Source organism: Emericellopsis atlantica (genome assembly GCF_019669845.1).
Source record: "Emericellopsis atlantica unplaced genomic scaffold F5Z01scaffold_17, whole genome shotgun sequence".
Classification (NCBI taxonomy): domain Eukaryota; kingdom Fungi; phylum Ascomycota; class Sordariomycetes; order Hypocreales; family Bionectriaceae; genus Emericellopsis; species Emericellopsis atlantica.
The window spans coordinates 342306-361667 of NW_025764719.1; the positions used below are offsets into that span (position 1 = coordinate 342306).

At 54.3% G+C, this 19362-nt stretch overlaps 8 protein-coding genes across 8 annotated transcripts; 3 read left to right on the forward strand and 5 right to left on the reverse strand.

Annotated features, from left to right (window-relative positions):
* Positions 1–47: 47 nt before the first annotated feature.
* Positions 48–1345, reverse strand: F5Z01DRAFT_637544 (S-adenosylmethionine synthetase; the record flags this gene model as incomplete). The annotated part of the gene is made up of 3 exons (XM_046262293.1): positions 48–509; positions 563–1228; positions 1289–1345. 3 exons carry the CDS (start codon positions 1343–1345, stop codon positions 48–50), a joined length of 1185 nt encoding a protein of 394 aa, XP_046117214.1.
* Positions 1346–2248: 903 nt separating this feature from the next.
* F5Z01DRAFT_658404 (50S ribosomal subunit L30) lies at positions 2249–4114 on the reverse strand. Its single transcript, XM_046263696.1, has 3 exons — positions 3823–4114; positions 3090–3766; positions 2249–3013 (listed from the first exon to the last, which is right to left on the reverse strand). Exons 1-3 carry the CDS (start codon positions 3878–3880, stop codon positions 2720–2722), a joined length of 1029 nt encoding a protein of 342 aa, XP_046117215.1. The 5' UTR covers positions 3881–4114; the 3' UTR covers positions 2249–2719.
* Positions 4115–4815: 701 nt separating this feature from the next.
* On the reverse strand, positions 4816–6846 carry F5Z01DRAFT_682094 (uncharacterized protein; the record flags this gene model as incomplete). Its single annotated transcript, XM_046265742.1, has 2 exons — positions 4816–6488; positions 6549–6846. 2 exons carry the CDS (start codon positions 6844–6846, stop codon positions 4816–4818), a joined length of 1971 nt encoding a protein of 656 aa, XP_046117216.1.
* A 2034-nt stretch (positions 6847–8880) lies between these two features.
* F5Z01DRAFT_161246 (ribosomal protein L37ae) lies at positions 8881–9803 on the reverse strand. Its single transcript, XM_046257805.1, has 4 exons — positions 9663–9803; positions 9594–9611; positions 9182–9346; positions 8881–9125 (listed from the first exon to the last, which is right to left on the reverse strand). The coding sequence occupies exons 1-4, from the start codon at positions 9692–9694 to the stop codon at positions 9062–9064; spliced, it is 279 nt and encodes a 92-aa protein (XP_046117217.1). The 5' UTR covers positions 9695–9803; the 3' UTR covers positions 8881–9061.
* Positions 9804–10476: 673 nt separating this feature from the next.
* On the forward strand, positions 10477–11986 carry F5Z01DRAFT_675206 (Saccharopine dehydrogenase-domain-containing protein; the record flags this gene model as incomplete). The annotated part of the gene is made up of 5 exons (XM_046265124.1): positions 10477–10531; positions 10589–10732; positions 10808–11156; positions 11211–11785; positions 11832–11986. 5 exons carry the CDS (start codon positions 10477–10479, stop codon positions 11984–11986), a joined length of 1278 nt encoding a protein of 425 aa, XP_046117218.1.
* A 599-nt stretch (positions 11987–12585) lies between these two features.
* Positions 12586–14760, forward strand: F5Z01DRAFT_658439 (uncharacterized protein). Its single transcript, XM_046263697.1, has 3 exons — positions 12586–14044; positions 14103–14454; positions 14505–14760. The coding sequence occupies exons 1-3, from the start codon at positions 12827–12829 to the stop codon at positions 14576–14578; spliced, it is 1644 nt and encodes a 547-aa protein (XP_046117219.1). The 5' UTR covers positions 12586–12826; the 3' UTR covers positions 14579–14760.
* F5Z01DRAFT_658444 (uncharacterized protein) lies at positions 14761–16348 on the reverse strand. Its single transcript, XM_046263698.1, has 3 exons — positions 16017–16348; positions 15588–15832; positions 14761–15354 (listed from the first exon to the last, which is right to left on the reverse strand). The coding sequence occupies exons 1-3, from the start codon at positions 16030–16032 to the stop codon at positions 14887–14889; spliced, it is 729 nt and encodes a 242-aa protein (XP_046117220.1). The 5' UTR covers positions 16033–16348; the 3' UTR covers positions 14761–14886.
* A 316-nt stretch (positions 16349–16664) lies between these two features.
* Positions 16665–19026, forward strand: F5Z01DRAFT_658451 (chaperonin Cpn60/TCP-1 family). The gene is made up of 4 exons (XM_046263699.1): positions 16665–16851; positions 16956–18348; positions 18409–18582; positions 18657–19026. Exons 1-4 carry the CDS (start codon positions 16793–16795, stop codon positions 18672–18674), a joined length of 1644 nt encoding a protein of 547 aa, XP_046117221.1. The 5' UTR covers positions 16665–16792; the 3' UTR covers positions 18675–19026.
* The last annotated feature ends 336 nt before the right edge of the window (positions 19027–19362 follow it).

The window sequence follows — 19362 nt, forward strand, 5'->3', positions numbered from 1 at the left end:
TGGCAAGACTTGTTGAATGCGTCTTCCACTCACCACCCTTAGCTCATTCAGAACTTGAGCTCCTTGGGCTGCTCCCAAGAGAAGCTCTGGTTGGTGCCAAAGTGACCGTTCTTAGCGGTCTGGAGGTAGATGGGGCGGTCGAGGTTCAGCTCACGGACAATGACACCGGGGCGGAGGTCAAAGTTCTTGTTGATGATCTCGACGAGCTCGGCCGAGCTCTTGTCAGAGGTGCCGTAGGTGTCGACGTAGATGGAGAGGGGCTCGGCAACACCAATGGCGTAGGAGAACTGGACGAGAGCACGACGAGCGAGCTTGGCGTTGACCAGAGACTTGGCGACCCAGCGGGCGAGGTAGGCAGCAGAGCGGTCGACCTTGGAGAAGTCCTTGCCGGAGAAGGCACCACCACCGTGGGCACCCCAGCCACCGTAGGTGTCCACAATGATCTTACGGCCAGTCAGACCGGCGTCACCCTGGGGACCACCGATGATGAAGAGACCAGAGGGCTGGATCTGCATAGGGAATTAGTCTCGTTTCGCCGATGATGTAAGCGGTGTGAACTTACGTGGTAGACAGTATCTTCGTCGAGGTACTTGGCGGGGATCGTCTTCTTGACGATCTTCTCTGTGATCTCCTTGCGGAGCTCCTCGGTGGTGATGTCGGCGCTGTGCTGGGCAGAGACGACAACGGTGTGGACGCGCTTGGGGACGACGGCGCCGCCATCCTTCTGGTACTCAACAGTGACCTGGGTCTTGGTGTCAGGGCGCAACCAGGGCAAGGTGCCGTCGCGGCGGGCAGCTGACATGGCAGCGTTGAGCTTGTGAGCGAAGAGGAGGGTCAGAGGGAAGAGCTCAGGAGTCTCGTCGGTGGCATAGCCGAACATTATTCCCTGGTCACCGGCACCGAGCTGCTCGAGAGCCTTCTCGTAGTGAAGACCCTGAGCGATATCGGGGGACTGCTGCTCAATGGCAACGAGCAGGTTGCAGGTCTTGTAATCGAAGCCCTTCTCAGAGTCATCGTAACCAATGTCCTTGATAGCATCACGGACGACCTTCTGGTAATCGAGGCGGGCGGTGGTGGTGATCTCGCCAAAGACCATGATCATGCCAGTCTTGGTGGCAGTCTCGCAAGCCACCTTGGAGAGGGGATCCTCGCGCAGGCAGGCATCGAGAATGGCGTCAGAGACCTGGTCAGCGATCTTGTCGGGGTGGCCCTCGCCGACAGACTCGGACTGTGAAAAGTGGTCAGCGCTCATTGTCGGCGGAAAAAAAAAAGTTTTGGCTCAACGTACGGTGAACAGGAAGCTGTTCTCAAACTTTTGCACACCGGCAAGGCTTTGGGCAGTCATTGTGACTGTATTTGTGTATGTACTCGTGGAATTTAGTCGAGTAATTGTCGTAATTGTCTGAATCCGCGTCTTCGTGTACGTGGATAGGGGAATCGAAAGGTGTTTGTTTGGTTGGACTGGGTCTGAAAGAGAAGTAAAAAGACGGATCGCGCAAGAAAAGAAAACCGAGGGCGATAATTAAGTACCTGAGCTAGCGCGGGGCCTTTCCAAGGTGGGGTTACGGTTGAGGACGGGATTCAGGTCGACTGGAGGCGGGGCATTGCAGCTTTTTTGCGAAAACCACGCACGCAAAAAGTGACATTGAACTAATCACGGCAGAGTCAGACGAGACCTGAGTCACTTGCAGGCACGAACGAATCGAGGGCCTCAATCAACTGGGCGCGAGCCATGAGAGCAATTGGACGAGGTGTTTTGCGCCACGTGCCTCTTCTAGTCGATACCCCTTGGTCCCCTAATCGTGGTCCATCCACTTGACTTTGATGCTAATTCAGTACTACAAGTAAGCGTGGAGTTACCGGTTCAACATCCGCACAGGTAATACCAAGACGTAACAATCTGGTAGGCAATAAGTACCTAAGGTACGTCAGCAAGTTGAGGACACCTCGCCATAACGATTCCCCTGCGTCTCCAATTGCAGTATGTCACCGTATGTTGGAGACCGCTGCAGGCGGCAATCATCATCGGCTAGCGAAGCCAACAGTGCACCTGTCACCTATCAACAGATGAGTAGGACATATTTCTTATCGATAAGATGAGTCAGCTATCGCTTAGAGCTATCTAGAAATAGTTTCGATATAGTTTGAATTAGTTCGAAGTTATTATATAATCTTTTAATTTATATAACTTAAATTATATGAATATTAAAAAAAATAAAAAATAAAATTAAATAGAATAAAGTTAAAAGGCTAAATCAAGGCTACGCTAAGGGTAATCTAGGGCTCAGATTAGAGCTTAAGGCCGATATTAAACATTATATGGTATGCTAAATATTAGATCTTGACTCATAGGTGATAGGTTAGGTTGTGACAAACATGTCAGGTGCACTGACCATTAATGGCGGTAGACTCGCCGACGGACTGTGCAGTCAGCAATTGCGTGCTCGCTCTTACGCCGCCAGCTCACGCCCCCATAGAGTCCTGTTGTGTCCGATGGTCGATCCGAGTCCTTTGGCGTTCCACTCTCAACGTGAGTGCATGCCTACGAGCACTCGTCAGTTGAACCAACGGCACTGCCGCCAATGCTTTGAAGCGCAGAAAACAGGTCTTCAATTCTAACCCCTCCCATGCATAGTGTTCATACAAAGACAGTATACACATGTCGTAATTCTACATTGTAATACAGCAGTCCCCGACATGCTAGCCCTGAGCCAGCCGCTCAGCGCTCGCCCATCATGTTCCTGATACCCTTCAGGTACCCCGCTGGCAATTCCTTCTCAACCTCTTCCCTGGTCAGCCACTTGAAGTCCGTGTAGCCAAGAGGATTGCCCTTCAGATCAGCCTGCCCGGACATGATACGCCCCTTGAGCAGGAACGTCTTCTGCCCCTTGGCCTCTACGGATCCGTCAGCCTTGATGACGGGTTGTCTGACGACGTGAGCGACTGGCACACGACCGACGATCCAGGTGTTCATGTTGACGCCTGCAGCCTGGTCGAGAACCCTCTGGGCATTCTAAGTAGATATTAGCTTTGTCTGACAATTAGGCATACCATCAAAGGCTTTGGCCCGATGGAACAGGACGCCTTACCGTGTGCAAGTTCTCGCCCTCCGGCACGACGTCGGCAGGGAAACCCCAGCCGTCCTTGCCCTTGACAACGAGGTATAGCGTTCGGTCAAGCGCACGATCCAGCCTCTTCACGTCGCCCTTCTTGTCGGCCTCGGTCACTCTCCCGTTGGGCAGCGTCACTGGGGTCACGTCGGCCTCGGGGATAATCTCCGCGTCCTCGCTGATCCTCGTTTCCGCGTCCTTGAGCAGGCTTTTGATCATGTGACTCTCTGAGCTCAACTCGTCCCCGACGCGCAGCTCGTCTTGCCACGCATCTGCGCCCTTGCCCTTGTAGGCACCCAGCTCCTTGGCGACTGTCCCCTCACGCTCCTTGATCTTCAAGTCCCATTCCATGCGTCTCGGTGTGTCGGGACGGAAGTAGATGCTGGGAATGAAAGCGCTATTCAATCGCTCCTCCAGACGCTTCTGGTAGAAGAAGAAGGCATTTTCGAAAGGATGCAGTTTGCGAGTAAGGAGAGGCGCGCGGGTGAGGATCAGCCCAGAGCGCACATCGTACGCACCGGGAGGCGTAACAGCGGGTGACGGCGGCGGAGGCACCTGAGTTGACTGAGGGATGGTCGGTTCCGCGGGCGATGTCGCGGCGGCTGGCGCTGAGTAGAATCGTGTCGTTGCGCAACGAGTGCACACGTTCGGGGAGGCTGTTGGCAAGGTGAGTTAGCAACAGCTTCAATGCCTGGGGAGAATATGTCCTCACAGAAGACTGTACGTCTCAGGGCCTGACTGCCCCTACTCGAAGCTGCCATGGTTGACATGAGACCTGGCTGCTGCTGTCTTGTGCGATTACTCGAGCACCGCCGTCGCGTCTGAACTTTTTCTCCAGTCGCAGTATCACGGCCCGAGCCAGGGGTGGCTCCTCGACGTCCGCAAAAAAGCTGACTAATCACCTCGACGCTGCTGACTGGCCCTGCCTGAGGCCCACATAGAATTGTGCACAAAGTCTGCGGCCGCTGCGATCCCCCTCTCCCTTTCCCTTTCTCTTCCTTCCAAGGCACCATTTTCCTTATCGTCAAGACCTGTTCCACCTCCAGAACGTCCTGATCATTTACGAGTGCCGAGATTAAAGCCCAGAGCAGTCTTTTTTCGCTAGCGGCGCCTTTAGTTCTCCTACTCGGCTCTGTTAGATAGTTACTGCTGACATTCTCGCTCGACCTGACTTCGTTCCTGTGGTTCGGTTTCCAAAGCTCCGTCAATGCGACCCAACGGTGACACGAATCTACCGCGCTGTCACTCTGATGCCTCCACGCTCATGGCGTCGCAGAAGAGCAACTTCTTGTCAAGAACACAAAGATGACATGGTCTCAACACGCGGACCTCTTGAGAGCCATGCATCCCTCATCTTGGTATAGAACAGAAGGCTAAACCAATTTTTAGTCACAGAAGATCCAATAGGGATTCGATGTTCAGTTGATTGTCTACCACGCCATGCAGACATTTCGACATGTCCAGATATATACGTAAAATCCGAACAACTGCCATAGCCGTACCTACGGCTTGTGATGATATACACGACTCCTCCTGTCCCATGATGGTCCCTCGCGCTGTGTGCCAATGCAAAAACAAAAATAACAACAAGACGGATTCGCTAGCAAATGCTGGGTATCAAACCATCTCGAGCGCCGTCACTCGATGCCCTGAAACGCCCAATCGTTCGGTTACATAAAAGTCCAAGATCCCAATGCCGTATACGTCAGGTCGTCGTCTCGCTGTTCAGCTTCACGAGAGCTCGCTCGACCTCAGAAGAAGCCTTCGATTCCCACATCCGTCGAGTATCTTCGTCTAGCGAATTCGCATCACGAACCTCTTCGTATAATTTTCGGGAAACATCTCGATTGATGGACGCATATTGGTCGGTGTTGAGTCTTTGTGCGTGCCAATGGGGCCGGAGCGCGCTCTTGACAATGTCGTTGATACTCTTCTTTTCTTCTTGCGTGATCACGCTCCCTCTGTTGGGTGAATGTTCTGCAACGGCGGCCTGCTGCGTTTGCCTTGCGTGTCGCGGGCGGGGTTGCTGGATTTCAGGTCTACGTCCGCGACGTTGCCGATTCGACCGGCTGTCCGAATCACTTCCCTCGCTGCCACTTCCGCTGCCGCTACCACTGCCATGTCCATTGGCCTGTTTTCGAGCAGCCGCAGGAGAGTAGGGAGCAGGCCCGAATCTCGGCTCGATGTGCGTGCTCAGCGATAAGGTCGGAGAGGATGGTCGGCCTTGGAAGGGTGGCGGGCTCATTGACAACCCGCGAGGAGTGCCTGGATTGGACGGCGCGGGGGAAAGGACTGGCGATGAAGCGCCCGTGCGGACAAATCGACCGGGAACGATCTGGGATGTTTCGTCATCCGACGTAGAGCTGGGCTCGAGCTCCTTCAATAACGATGACACCAAAGCCGGTCCTGTCCTTTCAGGCCGTACCGACGATCCGTTCACGGTGGCGCCATGGCCGTTGGTAGTCGCGTCAGCGGCTGGCGCGGTCGATGGACCTGGGACTGGCGACGGCGCTGAGCCTGAGCCTGACCCCTCGGCATGGGTTGTGGCCAACCGTCTGGTTCGTGGACGCTTCAGCTTGCGCTCTGGCTCTTGTGTAGGCTCGGCGGGGGAAGCGGTGATGGAACGGGTCTTGCGCTTCCGTGATCTTGAAGCTGTGCTGCCTTCTTCTGCTGCACGCGCAAGCTCGAATGCGCCCCAAGCGCGCCGTTCATCTCTGGTCTCTTGAGGTGGCGGTGGAGGTGCTGGCTGTAGTTGTTCGCTTATGGCCGGAGGGATGTTGTGTGCGAACGCGTCTTGCGCACCCCAACGCTGCGCTATGTCGAATCGCTGTCGCCAACGCTCTACTTCTCGCCGATCCAACTGTTGGAACTGACGATACTGGCCCATCTCCTCGTCCTCGTCGTCGAAATTGTCTAGGTCCACCTCGGCAAGGTCGTACAAACGGCCAGCGAACTGACCCCACGGTCCTTGCCACTCAACATTTCGCGCTTGCTGACGGGCTCTTCTGAGGCGTGCTCGAGTTCGAACGTGGTAGCCTCGCCCGTTCCGAGGCTGTGGTCGTGTGGTTCGACGACGACGGCTGGGCTGCGTCTCGCTGGCAAAGTCCCCAGGCTCGTCACTGAGCTGAAATGCATGTCGACATTCCATACAGTACCAGTCTCCGTCTGGAATATCGTCCAACCCGACGCAGTGTGTGTGGTAGGCAGCATCGCAGCTGTCGCATAGGAGGAGTACGTTTTCCTGCTCCGCGGAATTACAGATAGGGCACGGGTTGCTCTGCTCTGGCTCTTCTTCTGCATTCTCGCCTAGCCACTGCTGGATGTCGAACTCGGCGATTTGCTTCTTGTCTTCGACTTCGTATTGGGAGATGGCCGTCCCTGGTGGAAATTTAGAGTTAGTCAATGGTACAGAGTATGGATGGGCTGTGCTGAACCTACCGTCAACGCCATTGAAGACACGGACTGTGTGGAAGATGTTCCTGCAGATGGGGCAGGTGTTCGTCTTTTGCGCCCAGGACCGAATGCACGCATCATGAATAATGTGCTCGCATCCGTCAAGGGCCGCGACAACATTGAGAAGATTTGCAGCTTCGTCATTTTCTTGTTTGTTGTTGTTTTCCGCGTCGACAGTGGTGGGTGGTACTTGGAGCACGCTGTCGGCCACCAAGGCCGGACCCGAGGATCGCGGGAGTGGGAGCGAGTCCAGGCATATAATGCACTGTTCTGGCTCAGACATGATGCCGATTAAAATGGTAGAGCCGGTATCTTGAAGGAAACATGTAAACTGGTGGCTTGAAGTTCCGATACGTTATGGTACTGGTGACTTTGTGAAGTTGCCAGGCCAGAGATCCGCACGCTGATGCAGTTTGAAAGTGATAGGCAACAATGGGCGGAAATGATCGTGTCTGGCGTCAGTTGATGATGTCGGTCGAAGTGGTCCTCAGGCGGAAGGTGCAGCGCTTGCTTGGGGGGCTGTTGCGCTGGCGTCAGGTGGTGGAACCTTTTTTTCCGGGCCTGGTTGACAAGCGCAGTAACACCGGTTTCGAGAGTTGAAAAGAGGAAGAAAAGAGGATGAGTCCTGGATAGACTGGGAGGCGCCTCAGACACCAGCTAGAGGTGCTGCTGACTCGAAGCAACGGCCCAGTAATGGGTGACGCCTGGCACTCGCGCTGCTGATAATTGACGGGGACTGGAGGTCTGGTGGCCTGGTGGCCGGCAAGACACCGAAGGGAACAACGAAAGGTAGCGGGGTCCAATGACTCCAATCGAGCCCAGTCCAGCTCAGTCCCTGGCACGTTACCGCCAATCGCGCTGGGTACTCCTTATTAGCAGTACGTACCGTAGTATTAGGATTCCAGGTGCGATGCCTGGCCCTTGAGCCTACATGTACCTGGTATTGAGTTCGTACTTGTACTTGTAGTGCCTGACAGTGACACGCCTGCAGGAGACGATAAGGCGGTCTTCCGATCTCTACCTATGTCTGAGCAGCTCCCTTCACTTTGTCAACTTGTTTGAACGTACGTGTAGAATGGGGTGTGGGGGCTCGTACCGTGTTGTGAAACTCTTCTCACCAACAGTACAGCTGCTTTTGATCGTTTTGGGGTGTCTTTTTAGGCGCACCGTGCTTCCACCCTTCGATTGACACCCAGGGCAGCTGAAGGCAAGCCGAGTACGAATAGTGAGCACTATTTGAGTGTACTGTACGCAGCAGACAAATGTTGCCGAGACTGACGAGATTAGGCGGTATACTGGTCTGTGTAAAGCAATCAGGTGAGTCAACACAGATCTGCAAAGTGTACTCTCAATCCTGATGAGGCGACAGAGTGACGACTGTAAGACATTGATGAAGGTCGTCAAGTAAGGTACCTTCAGTTTAGTTACGAACACTTCACTGCTGACTTTACTACTATTGCTAAGATGCACGTGTGACCATATCCAGTCACCATAGCGCCCGCGCCAAATCGGGGTCAGCCAAGGCACGAGACATTCGTTTGACCATCGTGACCAGCCTCGTAATGAGCTTGAGCCAGAACCCTTGGGCTCGCCAAGTCACGTGTGCAAAAGTTGATAAATAGTTGACCTCTGATCCTGCAATGCGATGCTTCAATCTTAAATCGAAACTTTGGTTAATGAGTGAATATACTCCGACCCTGACAACACAGCGACAATCGTACTGTCATTAATCAGCTCGGCAACCATCACACCGCCAACTTGTCCCCATCCTTGCTGGGCGCATGTATCATGCACCACCCTCAAAGCCTGCTGTGTGCTATCACGCGTGAAGGCAGCTTAGTCGGTGTCAACTCTTTGCCAAGGCATCGATGTAAGTGAGCTGAGCCAGAGGCAGCGCCATCGAGTTTGGACCTATGACTTGGAAATGCGTTTCCTCAGCAAACTGCGACACATGAGGGATTGACCCAAGCTTTCCTTTCTCATAATTAGCGTTCTGGGAACTTCGGTGACTGAACGGCTGCTCCACCCGCACCCAGAAACCTCCCGCGAGTGAACTCGAAATACTGTGGGACGCATGATCGAAGGGATGCAGTGTTCGACATCTCTCGAGAGAGTTCAGGAGGTAGGGCTCGGCCATCGCGGATACAAGTTTGCCATGAAGAAGCCCTCTCTTCAGGCACGACCCGGGTTGCCTGGGACTTGTTTAGCGACTGGTAACATCATCTGAGCGCAAAATCCCGTGGATCCTTTGGGTGTCATGAATTTCTTTTCGCATTTGCCTATCGACCAGCGTCTAGTTCGTCTCGTTGGGCGGATAGGGTCCCAACGTCCAATCGTCATAAGCACTCGTAGTATGCGAAGGCACGAGTCAATCCTTGAATGAAAAACCATTCCATTCCGTTTACTACCCCCAGGACACCGTTCCGAAAAGTGAAGCCGAAATTCGAAATGCTCTTTCGCGCCCTAGTTCCCTTCCATGCTGAAAACGACAAGAGGCTTTAGACCTCAGCGATCTCCCGGAGACGACGGAGCGTCGAGCGGGTGGCAGCGGCGGCAGGAGTACTACAGTGGGTGTCAGCGGATGTGCAGACGACAAGTCCGGACAACAGGCAACGTACGAGACGGTGTAGGCACCACCGGCGACAGTGCGCTTGCAGCCCTTGCAGTCCCAGATACCGACAGCCTGGCGGCGGACGGTGACCTTGCCGCAGAAGGTGCAGGTGTACTTGGCGTGCTGAGTGATTTCCATCTTCTTCACCTGCTTACGCAGGGAGGCACCGTAACTGAAAGGTGTGTTAGTTCGTTCGGCCTTCCAAAGCTCCCATCGTCACTCGTCTGGTGTCGTCGAAACAAATTGGTCGTGCCGAATGTGCTAGAGCGCTGTGCAGGACCGATATTCTGGCGGTGGCATTCCAGGGGTGTGCATCGCGTAATTTTACTCGGTTCGTTCGGTTTGTGCTGTGCAGTCGCAATTCGTTTCGAGGGTCGCAGACGGCTTGAGGGATTGTGGGTGGTCGTGGTAAGACTTACCGGGTACCATATTTACCGCTGCAGCATTGTCAGTATATAATTCTTCATTTCAGGAACAGTGATACGTACGTGACACCGACCTTCTTTGTGCGCTTGGTCATCTTGACTGATTTGTGATGTGTTGGCGACGGGGATTGAAGTGATCGTGGGAGAGCGGTAGTTGCTGGATGCCGCCCGAAAATGTCCTTCGGGTGGGAGTTGTGAATTTTGCTTAGGGCAAGCACGTGAGTGGGGGGAAACCGTCAAAATGCTGGTGATTGTTGATGACTAAGGTACGGCTGCACTTGCACTCTGGTGCTGCCGTCGGTCACGTGATGCCATCAGACAAGTCCCGACCACAGTTCACTGGCCTTCGTCAGCAGCGACCCATAACTTTATTATCACGTTCACGCACATCTGTCTTCGAGTATCAGCAATTGCTGCTTCTAGAGGACTTGAGAAAGGGAAGCGCGCGTCGTGGAACCACGATACGCCTTGTATAGCAATTCAAAAATTAGAGCTGCGACCGCTTTGTTTGGTTACCGGACATGAACCTCCAATGAACTGAAAACAGATGTTGAAACACGATGAGCTTTGGTGCATGTGCTCGAGCATCCATCGCTAGTGGTTCGATAGACAAAGCCTATGATTCACTTCAGATGCGCGCGCCTTATCAGATGTCTTTGGAGCTTGCAGAGCCCTTTCGATCATGATCGGCGAAACGCCTCGGCTCATTGACCAGCGATGACGGAGTTGCGGATTCGCCTCTCGAATCTCAAGTACTTCATACAATTCCCTTGAGGAAGATCTTCGCATTCTCAACTTGCTCAAATCCCACCGCCTCGAGGCTGTTTCAGTTGATCCAAATTAATTTCGTTATCGCGCTTTCACCTTATAATACAAGATGCCTTTCAAAGAGCACGGCCGTCAGTATGACCTTGTGGTCCTCGGCGCTAGTGGTAAGGAACTCGACTCCAGCTTCATCACGGCAGCAAGTGGCTCACCCCATTGAATAGGCTACACTGGCCAATTGACAGCCGAACATATCGTTACTCATCTACCGACCAATCTCAAATGGGCTCTCGCTGGCCGCTCGTCTAATAAGCTCCAGGCTGTGGTCGAGCAATGCAAGCAGCTTAATGCAGACAGGCAAGCTCCAGGTACGCATGTTAGATCATGGTGCCGTATCATACGGTGCGGACCGGGGCCTCTTCGTGCTGACCGTTGCTAAATAGGCATCGAGCTGGCTGATACCAACAATGAAGAACAGCTCGTGGAGCTAGCGAAGAAGACGCATATTCTCATCACCACTGTCGGGCCTTATTGCATCTATGGAGAGAAGGTCGTCAAGGTTTGTGCGGAGACAGGGACTCACTACCTCGATTGCACAGGCGAGTTCCCGTGGGTTCGCCGTATGATTGAGAAGTACGAGAAATCGGCACAAGCGAGCGGTGCTCTTCTGTTTCCTCAATTCGGTATTGAGTCGGCGCCGGCCGATTTGTGCGCGTACCTTTTGGCTCAATCGGTGCGCAAGGAGACGGGTTCTACCTGCAAGGATGTCACCCTGACCATTGCCGAGTTGAAGTAAGAAGCCTGGAAACTACCTGATTTGGATAGAGAGACTAATCAAGACCACAGCTCTGCCCCGTCCGGTGGCACGCTCGCTACAGTGCTGAGCATCTTTGACAAGTTCTCGCTTGGAGAGGTTCGAGCTGCAACAGGGCCGTACGCTCTATCTCCCATCAAACACGCAGAACCATCGAGGAAGCCCGGTGGTATCCTCCAAGCAATCTTCGGGTCGCACTACGTTCCAGAGCTGGGATCTCTGACAACTTCCCCTGCTGGTTCCACAGATGCCACCCAGGTTGAGCGATCATGGGGCCTTTTCGCAACGACCCCTAGCCTTCAGAGTCAGCAGTATGGACCAAACTTTAGGTTTGCTGAGTACTATACCGCCAAGAGCTGGCTCGCTGGTGTCGGAATCCACTGGGCGCTCCTCTTTGGAGGTCTGATGCTGGCCATTGTGCCTCCAGTCAGGTCGCTGGTCAAGATGTTCGTCTATCAGCCGGGGCAAGGGCCTGAGAAGTCAGGACACCACAAGGAGTCCATCGAGTACCGTGGCTTTGCGCATCCGGATGTGCCAAAAGAAGATTCCAAGTCAAGCCAGAAGGCGTACGTCAAGGCGAGATTCGAGGGCGGCAGTATGTACTATTGTAAGTTCGCCCGTCCACACAGTAAGAGTGATGTGCTGACGACCAGTGACTGGACTGCTACTTGCTCAGGGCGCTTTGACGCTCCTGGAAGAGGATGTCCAGCTTGAAGGAGGGTTCTACACGCCAGCGTGTCTTAAGCAGCCTCTGGTCGATCGCGTTAACAAGGCAGGATTTAAGACGGAAACGCGCATGCTTGCCTGAGCACTATCGTCGCAAGTTTGTATCCAAAGCCAACAGTCAGTGGAAGCCAACGAGAAGCGAAGGCGTAGAGGCAGATAATTACACACTCTCCTTCCAGCTTCAGCTGCGAAAGATATTGGTCGCATGCAGCTTTGGCAACATGAATACGCATTCGGGTTCAGTTCGTCTGAGTGTCCTCAGTTCGCTGAGAATTCGTGCTGCCCACACGGCTGCTTCTCGCATGTGTGAGAACAGTTGACAGCGCCTGTGGCGGCCGATGTAGGATAGGCTGCTGTGCCGCTACAACTTGGTCACTGGCGAGCAAAGTACTTGACCTGTAGCTGACGCGCCAAAAATGACCTTTGAAATCTTTCGCGTGCTTAAAGTGACTTACACCTGCCATATCAAACCTGATCGTTCAGCGGTAGAACTTTTGTACGTCTAGCGTACCCTAAGCCTCATTTTGCGTCGAAGCATAGTCCGACAATGTGACGATGATGGTTGGATCATCGTGGTGTCCGGATTTGACATTTTGTGGACTGGCGATGAGCACATGTGCAGTTTGAACTCAGGCTTATTATCGCCTAGCCCAGTGCCAGCCCAGCAACGTGCTAGGCTAGTCCGCGCAGCTGCAGCCGAAGTGGAGCGAACGTCATCCCCCAAACTCCAAAGTTCAACCCATCCTTGCTACCCTCTCTCACCTTGCGGAAACACTCTGCTTTCAGTCGCTTTTTTTTTCTGGAACGCTTCGGTGGCATCCTTAGCAAGCACTTCACTGTTCCTAACGCGCGGGTCGATAATCAGCATGCGTGGTGCCAATTGAATCCTTCCCCAAAGGTCTCAGCTTCGAATTTGACCATCATGGAGCGACATCACTCCAGCCCAAACGCAGGCGTGGCCACATCTTCTGATGCAAGCGAAAATACGCCGCTGCTGGGGAACTCGGGGAGCCCTCGTCCCAAGGGCCTGCGGACCGTCACATTTAGCGCCAATCCCGTCACCCGAACCATCGAGCCCGAGTCGAGTCGAGCGCAACCCAAACCAGGGCAGCAGGTACCTGCGACATCCAACGTGGCTGTTGGCTCCGGAGGTCCGCCAGTACTGGCAGCTTTCAACAGTAAACTACGAAGGAGAAATAGCCACAGTGCTGTACCAGCTTCAGCGACGCTACACATTGGGCCAAAGCAGGGTGCGCAGCGAAGTACAAAGAAGACCGAGAAACTAAAACTCCTCCCCAATCCCGAGCTCGACGAAGATAACACCGACGAGGAGAGCGGTCGCGATGTCTACTCTCAATACACGCGCATCAAAGATCCCACTGCCAGGAGGGACGCTGCCAGGCTGGGTAAAGCAGACCGCGATAGACTACCGCGTGTCACCGCATACTGCACCGCAAACCGGTATGAGATGGAAGGGCTGCAGCGGTTTCTAAAGGGTCGCGGCAAGAACAGGGGCGCGAACCCCAAGCTCATCGACGAGTGCATCTATACGCCTTATAGCTACGGCAAGACACCCCAAACTCGTCCGCTGCCCCCGCCGCCGCCTGTACCACTATCGTCAGAACCTCGCCCGGACCCAGTGCAAGTATACGAGAGGAGGCATTCAACGGGCGGCGACTCAATAGAGGATGAGCAACAGCGTCGCGAAACCTTCATGGATGGCCACCCGGATGCGCCTGATGAGAATGATTATGCGGATCAGAGCGCCATCGATGTCGACGTTGGGCCACTCCATGGCGAAACACTGCTGGGACCCAGCATAGTCGATGAAGAGCGCCCCGTCACAGAAACCATACCAGACCTGGACGTCACGGTCCACACTCCCGAGGTCTTTCTCTTCGACTACGGCGTGGTAGTCATATGGGGCATGACAGAGATCCAGGAAAAGAGGTTCCTCAAAGACATTGCCAAGTTTGAGCTCGAGAAACTGGCGCCTGACGACGTGGAGACGGAGCACTTCAACTTCTACTACACGCATGAGTACCAGGCGCGCATCTACAACGACTTTATCACTCTCCGAGACAAGAACAACTACATGACGAAGCTGGCGATATCGCACGCCTTAGCTCAGAGCGTCAAGGTGAGCGCATGCTCCAGCATCCTTTGGAGAGCAGCCAACTGACAAGTGTGACCGACAGACCTCCCTATTCGAAGAGTTGATTGCATCAACGGTTGATACCTGCAAGGACATCCCAACCCAGATTGCCTTGACCGGTAAAATCGCCCTGACTCGCTCCCAAATCAACATGCAGATTGGCGAGCTCTTCATCCTACGTATCAACATTCACCTCAACGGTTCGGTGCTCGACACGCCTGAGCTTTTCTGGGTGGAGCCCCAACTCGAGCCCGTCTACCAAGCTGTGAGGAGTTACTTGGAGATGGATCAGCGTGTTGGCCTCCTCACCGAGCGCTTGGACGTCATTGCCGATTTGTTGGCTGTCTTGAAGGACCAGCTGAGTCATGGCCATGGCGAGAAGCTGGAGTGGATTGGTGAGTGAAGCTTGCCTGTGCAAAATGGCCTCCGTGACTAACAGACTTAGTGATCGTGTTGATTGCTGCCGAGATTGTTGTCGCAGCCGTCAACATCGTGGTAGATCTATACGCAGGGGAGTAATGGTCCCCAGCTCGTGACCGCCCCTGGTGGAATGGGACACAGGAGACAACGGCCGGCAGGCCCAGAGGTATCCCGATGCCTTCTATTTGTATGTTCGATACCAGAAAGGGCTGTAGAAAACGAGGCTCTACGGCGCAAAGGTACACTGGGTTGGGCTCTTTGTGCGATTGCATTCGATCTATTGTGTCAAATGTCTGTAACCACCATAAACGCCTCGCAAATAATGAACATTTTGATCCCAATCACCCGTGGTCAAGACCAATTCCATCTCCCTCCACACTCCCTGCCTGCTCCAGGCTTTTGTCACATTATTCGGCCCCTGCGTCTTGTGATCTCCTCGCGCTCGCATCGTCATCCGCCATCTCAATGTCCTCGTCTTTAGCCTCAGCCTCGGTCTTGCCGACTTCTGCCGCAGCTTCAGACGCTTCTTTCTCAGCCCTGTCCGCGGCGATCTGCGACTCCGACTTCACATCGGGCTCTTTGGACTGCTCCTCAGCCTGGGACTGGCCTTCTTCGACATCTGTCGCCTTGCGCTTGGCCAAAACCTCCTCCACGAGCTTATTTCTCATTGCCGAGTCCTCCTCCCATGTCTTGATCAGCTTCTCCTCTGTTTCTGGCTCAGCGCCTTCCGAGGCACGGTTCGCGTCGACGTATTTCTCGAAAGCCTGGATCTCTTCGGGCGCTGCCGTGGTCGCATCCCAGCGGTAGGCGATTGCTTCGTCGTCCTCGCCTGCTTTGCGATTGCCGCGCTTCATACGGAGTGGCTTCTCTTTTGGCTTTCGGGGGTTAGCATCCGCGTCATTGAGTGTACTGTTGAGGTTTTTGTCGTCCGCGAATGACATTTGCTGTTCCTAGTAGACGCGGAAAAGGCGCTTTGATCAATACTGTAAAAGCTTCTCGCGCAGGAAAAACAAGCAACCATTGCAGCAGCGAGACGGACTGGAGGGTACCGTACGAAACACGACGGGGGGACTGGGTACTACAAGGAGAGGAGGGTCTCGTGGCATACCGTGGGTGGTGGACTGGGGCTTCCCTCCGAGTCTTCGACATTGGTGCTCGTGCGCTTGGCAAGCTGCTCAAGCAGAAAGGCGCGTTCGATGCGGAGACGTTCGATCTGGCGCTTCGAGCGGGCGAGGCGGAGGCGCGCGGCGTCGTTGGCCTCTTCGACTTCCTTGGTGCGACTTTTGAGCTGGACGCATTTCCGACGATAGGCTTCTTCCACAGAGGGCGGGAGTGTCGGGGGCACCGCGTGGGCTGTAGATGCACCAGTCTTGTCAGCGGTGCCAAGTTCTGAGTATTTTCGCTTGGATGGCATGATGCGACGGTTGCCGAGGCCGATCGATGGATGGCAGCTTGGGGGTAGAGCTAGGGGGATGAAGCTTTGAAGTCGTGCGGTGCAGCAAGAAAAGTCAATGTGAAGCAACGCGACTGGACTCACCAGATTGGGGCGCCATGGCGGGCACTAAGCTGATTCAAGATTGTCTCTGAACTCTGAACTGAATCCAAGGGAGGCCACGGGTAGCAGCACTCGGTGCGCTCAGGCCCGCAATGGGAATGGATGTTTGCTGTTGATCGGATAATATATCTTCGTCGGTGGGTCAATGGACACTCAATCGACAATGCTCGACTGGTTCAATGGTGAAAGCGAGCGACTTATCAAATACTGCTCTAATGATGGAATGACGCTGGAAAATGTACAGAAGAGGAAGGCCTGGACGCGACTGAGGCTGACGTTCCCCAGCGAATAGAGCTTACAGTTGGCGGTGTTAGCCAGGTACCTCCAGTGTCACCAGTATACCGATGTATCGGAAGTCGCTCAGTATCAGCAACCATCACTCCAGCAGCACGTCGATTTCCTGACTATCGCTTGTCGATTTCGCAGTGAGCGTATCTTATTCACTCATCTCTCACAACCTGGAACACCCTCTTCACCTTGTTATCATGCCCATGTAAACGAGAACCGCCTCCTCAAAAGTCCACTTCCTTTCGCATATTAGAGCCACCCCAGCCGGAGCGGATCAACTCAGCCCGGAGGGGCGCTGTTCCCCGTAGCAGTCACGGTGTAGCAGTAGTGGGGCACCTCCAACCACACAGCCTAAGATTTTCTAAGAGCGGTGATCCAACAGGCAGCTCCAGTCCAGGTTGATTTCCAAGAAGCTGGAGACACCCATCCTCATTCATTTTGCTGTATAACTGTCATCGCATACGGCAAACATGTCTCTCAACATTCCGAACGCGCCCAACGCCGGCCTCTTCAAGGGCGGCTACAACAAGTAAGCTCTAGTTCTACTCTTTTCCCCAGGAGTCCACCCCACCATGGAACTGGTGGCAGCTCCCAGGATAGGGGTCACGACGATGCTAACCACCACGACCCTAGCTACGATGCCGAAGATGGCGCTGTCATGCGCAATGTCGAGGCCTGCCGTGCCATCTCGTCCACAGTCCTGACGTCTCTCGGTCCGTACGGTCGCAACAAGATCATCATCAACCACCTGCAGAAGATGATCCTCACATCCGATGCCGCCACCATCCTTCGCGAGCTCGAGGTCGTCCACCCCGCTGCCAAGCTGCTCGTCATGGCCTCCCAACAGCAAGAGTCCGAGATGGGCGACGCGACGAACCTGGTGATCATCCTGGCCGGCGAGCTGCTGCGCAAGGCGGAGGATCTGCTACGCATGGGACTGAAGGCGTCCGACATTGTCATTGGCTACGAGAAGGCACAGAAGTTTGCCCTCGAGACCTTGGAGGAGCTCTCAGTCGACAAGGTGGAGGATCTCCGGGACCAGGAGGAGCTGAGCAAGGCCATCAGGACGGTCGTCGCGAGCAAGCAGAACGGCAACGAGGACTTCCTCGCCGATCTGGTCGCCGAGGCTGTGCTGTCTGTCCTGCCCAAGAACCCCCTCAACTTCAACGTGGACAATGTCCGCGTCGTCAAGATCATGGGCGGCAGCCTGGAGCAGAGCAAGGTGGTCAAGGGCATGGTCTTCCCCAAGGAGCCTGATGGTTCCATCAAGAAGGTCAACAAGGCCAAGGTCGCCGTCTACACGTGCCCCATCGACAGCAGCCAGACCGAGACCAAGGGAACGGTCCTGCTGCACAACGCAAAGGAGATGATGGATTTCACACAGGGCGAGGAGTCGCAACTCGAGTCCTCCATCAAGGAGATTCACGACTCGGGCGTGCGGGCGGTCATTGTCGGCGACCGCGTGGGTGACCTGGCCATGCACTACCTCAACCGCTTCGGCATCCTGTGCATCAAGATCCTCAGCAAGTTCGAGCTGCGCAGAGTATGCCGCGTCGTCGGCGCCACGCCTCTGGCGCGGTTAGGTGCCCCCATGCCCGACGAAATGGGCAGCATCGACGTTGTCGAGACCCTTGAGATTGGTGGTGACCGCGTCACAGTCTTCCGCCAGGAGGACGAGGTCACCCGCACAGCTACCTTGGTGCTCCGCGGCGCCACCCAGAACCACCTCGACGACATTGAGCGTGCCGTGGACGACGGTGTCAACGTCGTCAAGGCCATTACTCGTGATCCTCGTCTTGTGCCTGGCGCTGGTGCCACAGAGACACAGTTAGTCGAGAGGATAACGGCGTTTGGCGAGAAGACGCCCGGTCTCAGCCAATACGCCATCAAGAAGTATGCAGAGGCTTTCGAGGTTGTGCCCCGCACCCTTGCCGAGAGCTGCGGCCTCGATGCCACGGAGGTGCTGAGCAGGCTGTATGCTGCGCACCACAAGAGCGAAGACTGGGATACAGGTGTTGACGTTGACGTACGCTACATGAATAACCCCCCACAATGTTGACGAAGTGCGATGCTAATCGGGACACAGAACGACGACGACACCGGTATCCTCGATGCGAGAGAAGAGGGCATTCTGGACCTCATGGTGTCCAAGTACTGGGCCATCAAGTTGGCCACGGAAGCTGCACGCACAGTCCTCTCTGTTGACCAGATCATTGTCGCGAAACAAGCTGGAGGGCCTAAGCCTCCTGGCCCCAACCCTGTGAGCACTGCACCTCCGAACCCCCTGTCACCACCAGAAAGATGGAAAGGCTAACCACAGACTTTCTGTAATAGAACTGGGATGAGGACTAAGCGACGACGATCTGACCAAGATTGGGCCAAGGGGGTGTGCGAGGCGCGAGGGAGGATTATCTACACAATGTGACTGTAACACAGATAATACTGGAGTCAAAAGGACGTCAGTCAGCCACGCCCAACACTGACAATGACCAAAAATGAAAAGCAAGAGTCAAAGCCAGTCATCTTCTGCTGCCCCTTTTCGAGAAAAAGGAATGTTGTCATGAATGTCCAGGCTGATATGTTACACAAGCGACGCGAAACGCAGCACGCCCTTCATGTGCTTGTATGCCATCTGATAGATCGAACAGTCTTTGCCATTCAGCACTATTGAGTCCGTACACGCAGAAAGAATGTGATAACCGATATTTAACTTGTGGAGGCCGTCAAGTGCGAGCTTATTGAGTCTCTTTGATCATTCGTGCGTATGTTTATGTCTGATAAGAAGCAACAGTCATGTCGCTTTCTCCGTTTCCTCCGCAATATGAGATCCCTACTGGGCCTTTCCGCAAAGGTCGCGCAGTGCACACGATTTCCTGAAATAGCATTGCATATATCTTCCCGCTCGTTGTAGGTCCCATGACCCATGTATCACTTTCCAAAAGTCCCAGAACCCAACATGATAACGTCGACCATGTTCCTCATCTTGCACCCGCGATAAGATACCGATAACCAAAATATGTAACGTCCAAAGGCAGAGAAA

What these genes read in the sequence shown, in the direction of transcription:
- F5Z01DRAFT_161246 (XM_046257805.1), bottom strand. Translation starts at nt 9,694, where the DNA reads ATGACCAAGCGCACAAAGAAGGTCGGTGTCAC. An exon ending in GGTGGTGCCTACACCGTCTC is followed by an intron (nt 9,126 to 9,181) that starts GTACGTTGCCTG and finishes CACCCACTGTAG; the next exon opens with TACTCCTGCCGCCGCTGCCA.
- F5Z01DRAFT_658439 (XM_046263697.1), top strand. Translation starts at nt 12,827, where the DNA reads ATGGAGCGACATCACTCCAGCCCAAACGCAGGCGTGGCCACATCTTCT. An exon ending in CCTTAGCTCAGAGCGTCAAG is followed by an intron (nt 14,045 to 14,102) that starts GTGAGCGCATGC and finishes TGTGACCGACAG; the next exon opens with ACCTCCCTATTCGAAGAGTT. An exon ending in CGAGAAGCTGGAGTGGATTG is followed by an intron (nt 14,455 to 14,504) that starts GTGAGTGAAGCT and finishes TAACAGACTTAG; the next exon opens with TGATCGTGTTGATTGCTGCC.
- F5Z01DRAFT_658404 (XM_046263696.1), bottom strand. Translation starts at nt 3,880, where the DNA reads ATGTCAACCATGGCAGCTTCGAGTAGGGGCAGTCAGGCCCTGAGACGT. An exon ending in CCTGAGACGTACAGTCTTCT is followed by an intron (nt 3,767 to 3,822) that starts GTGAGGACATAT and finishes CCTTGCCAACAG; the next exon opens with CCTCCCCGAACGTGTGCACT. An exon ending in AGGGCGAGAACTTGCACACG is followed by an intron (nt 3,014 to 3,089) that starts GTAAGGCGTCCT and finishes ATATCTACTTAG; the next exon opens with AATGCCCAGAGGGTTCTCGA.
- F5Z01DRAFT_658444 (XM_046263698.1), bottom strand. An exon ending in GCCCCAGTCCACCACCCACG is followed by an intron (nt 15,355 to 15,587) that starts GTATGCCACGAG and finishes AACCCCCGAAAG; the next exon opens with CCAAAAGAGAAGCCACTCCG.
- F5Z01DRAFT_658451 (XM_046263699.1), top strand. Translation starts at nt 16,793, where the DNA reads ATGTCTCTCAACATTCCGAACGCGCCCAACGCCGGCCTCTTCAAGGGC. An exon ending in TTCAAGGGCGGCTACAACAA is followed by an intron (nt 16,852 to 16,955) that starts GTAAGCTCTAGT and finishes CCACGACCCTAG; the next exon opens with CTACGATGCCGAAGATGGCG. An exon ending in ATACAGGTGTTGACGTTGAC is followed by an intron (nt 18,349 to 18,408) that starts GTACGCTACATG and finishes ATCGGGACACAG; the next exon opens with AACGACGACGACACCGGTAT.